At 47.6% G+C, this 1257-nt stretch overlaps 1 protein-coding gene across 1 annotated transcript in view; it reads left to right on the plus strand.

The window, feature by feature from the left end:
• The window catches only part of LOC119414566 (sodium/bile acid cotransporter 7), a 6956-nt gene that overhangs the window by 3788 nt on the left and 1911 nt on the right, over nucleotides 1-1257 (plus strand). The window contains exons 4-5 of the mRNA XM_037681700.1: nucleotides 8-152; nucleotides 224-313. Coding sequence (XP_037537628.1) covers nucleotides 8-152; nucleotides 224-313 — 235 coding nt within the window. The remainder of the gene's footprint in view (nucleotides 1-7; nucleotides 153-223; nucleotides 314-1257) is intronic.

A 1257-nucleotide genomic window follows, 5' to 3' on the forward strand; every position in this document is an offset into this window, starting at 1 on the left:
TCGTCAGCGTTCTTCTCATGTTTGACAGCGAGGGGAACATGGACGAGATGCTCGGCTTCCTGGAGACGTCAGCTGACATCTGTCGCGGCAGCAGACTGCACGACAAACTGTCCGACGTCTGTTTGTACCTGGGCAACGTTTACTACAGCATGGTACCACACACTGACGGTCAACGGACCGGTTCTGACGGTTCTCACCCAACTTACCGTCTCTCCTCCTGTAGAACCAGCATCTGAAGGCCTGTGAGTTCTTCCTGCAGAGCTGTAAAGAAGCCAGTGAAGCAGGAGACGTGGCTCTGCTGCAGAAAGCTCAGGTGAGGACGTGCATCACGTGCACCTGTGGAGCTGCTCATCAGAAACAAGTTCATGAGAAACAGCAGCTTCTGCTTTCATGGTAACCTGTGAGCTGTGCGATCATCAGGTCCACACGGCTTCAAACCGTCTGACAGCAGAGTAAAAGTCTTGAACTAAAAACAAAGGCTTTATGTTCACCTGCACGTGCACGACTGTTCACCTCCACGTGCACGACTGAGCTGCACCTCCTGTAAAACACTTGATGGACATTTTTATTTTAATGTAAGCTGCAATGTAATGGAGATCTGCTTGAACATATATATATATATACAGTATACATATACATAAGTATACCATACCAATTTATTTATATAGCACTTAAAACAGCAACAAGGCCAACCAAAGTGCTGTACAAAAGAACCAAACATGCACAGCAGACAGGAAAACATAAAATAGAAATACAGATACAAATAGCAGCAGAAGCTAACTAAAATGGCCAACAGAGTAGAGAACAGACCGGACCAAAACAAATCACACCGTGTTAAAGGCAAGCGAATAGAAGTGGGTCTTCAAGCGAGACTTAAAGACTGAGAGTGTGGGAGCCTGCCGGACACTCAGTGGCAACTCATTCCACAGTCGTGGACCTGCAACAGAGAAAGCCCTGTCACCCCTGAGCTTACGACGGGTTTCTGGGACTGAGAGAAGCATCTGGTCTGCTGACCTCAGAGAGCGCGGTGGGACATATGGCTGCAGAAGATCAGTGAGATAGGATGGGGCGGAACTGTTCAGTGATTTAAAAACATACATGAGAATTTTGAAATGGATCCGAAGGTGAATGGGTAGCCAGTGCAGGGAGGCCAAAACTGGCGTGATGTGCTCTCTATAGCCTGTACCAGTTAAAAATCGGGCTGCAGCATTTTGGACCAGTTGTAGACGAGCAATGGAGGACTGACTGATTCCAAAC

Source organism: Nematolebias whitei, chromosome 1 (genome assembly GCF_014905685.2).
Source record: "Nematolebias whitei isolate Nwh7 chromosome 1, NemWhi1, whole genome shotgun sequence".
In the NCBI taxonomy this organism is placed as follows: domain Eukaryota; kingdom Metazoa; phylum Chordata; class Actinopteri; order Cyprinodontiformes; family Rivulidae; genus Nematolebias; species Nematolebias whitei.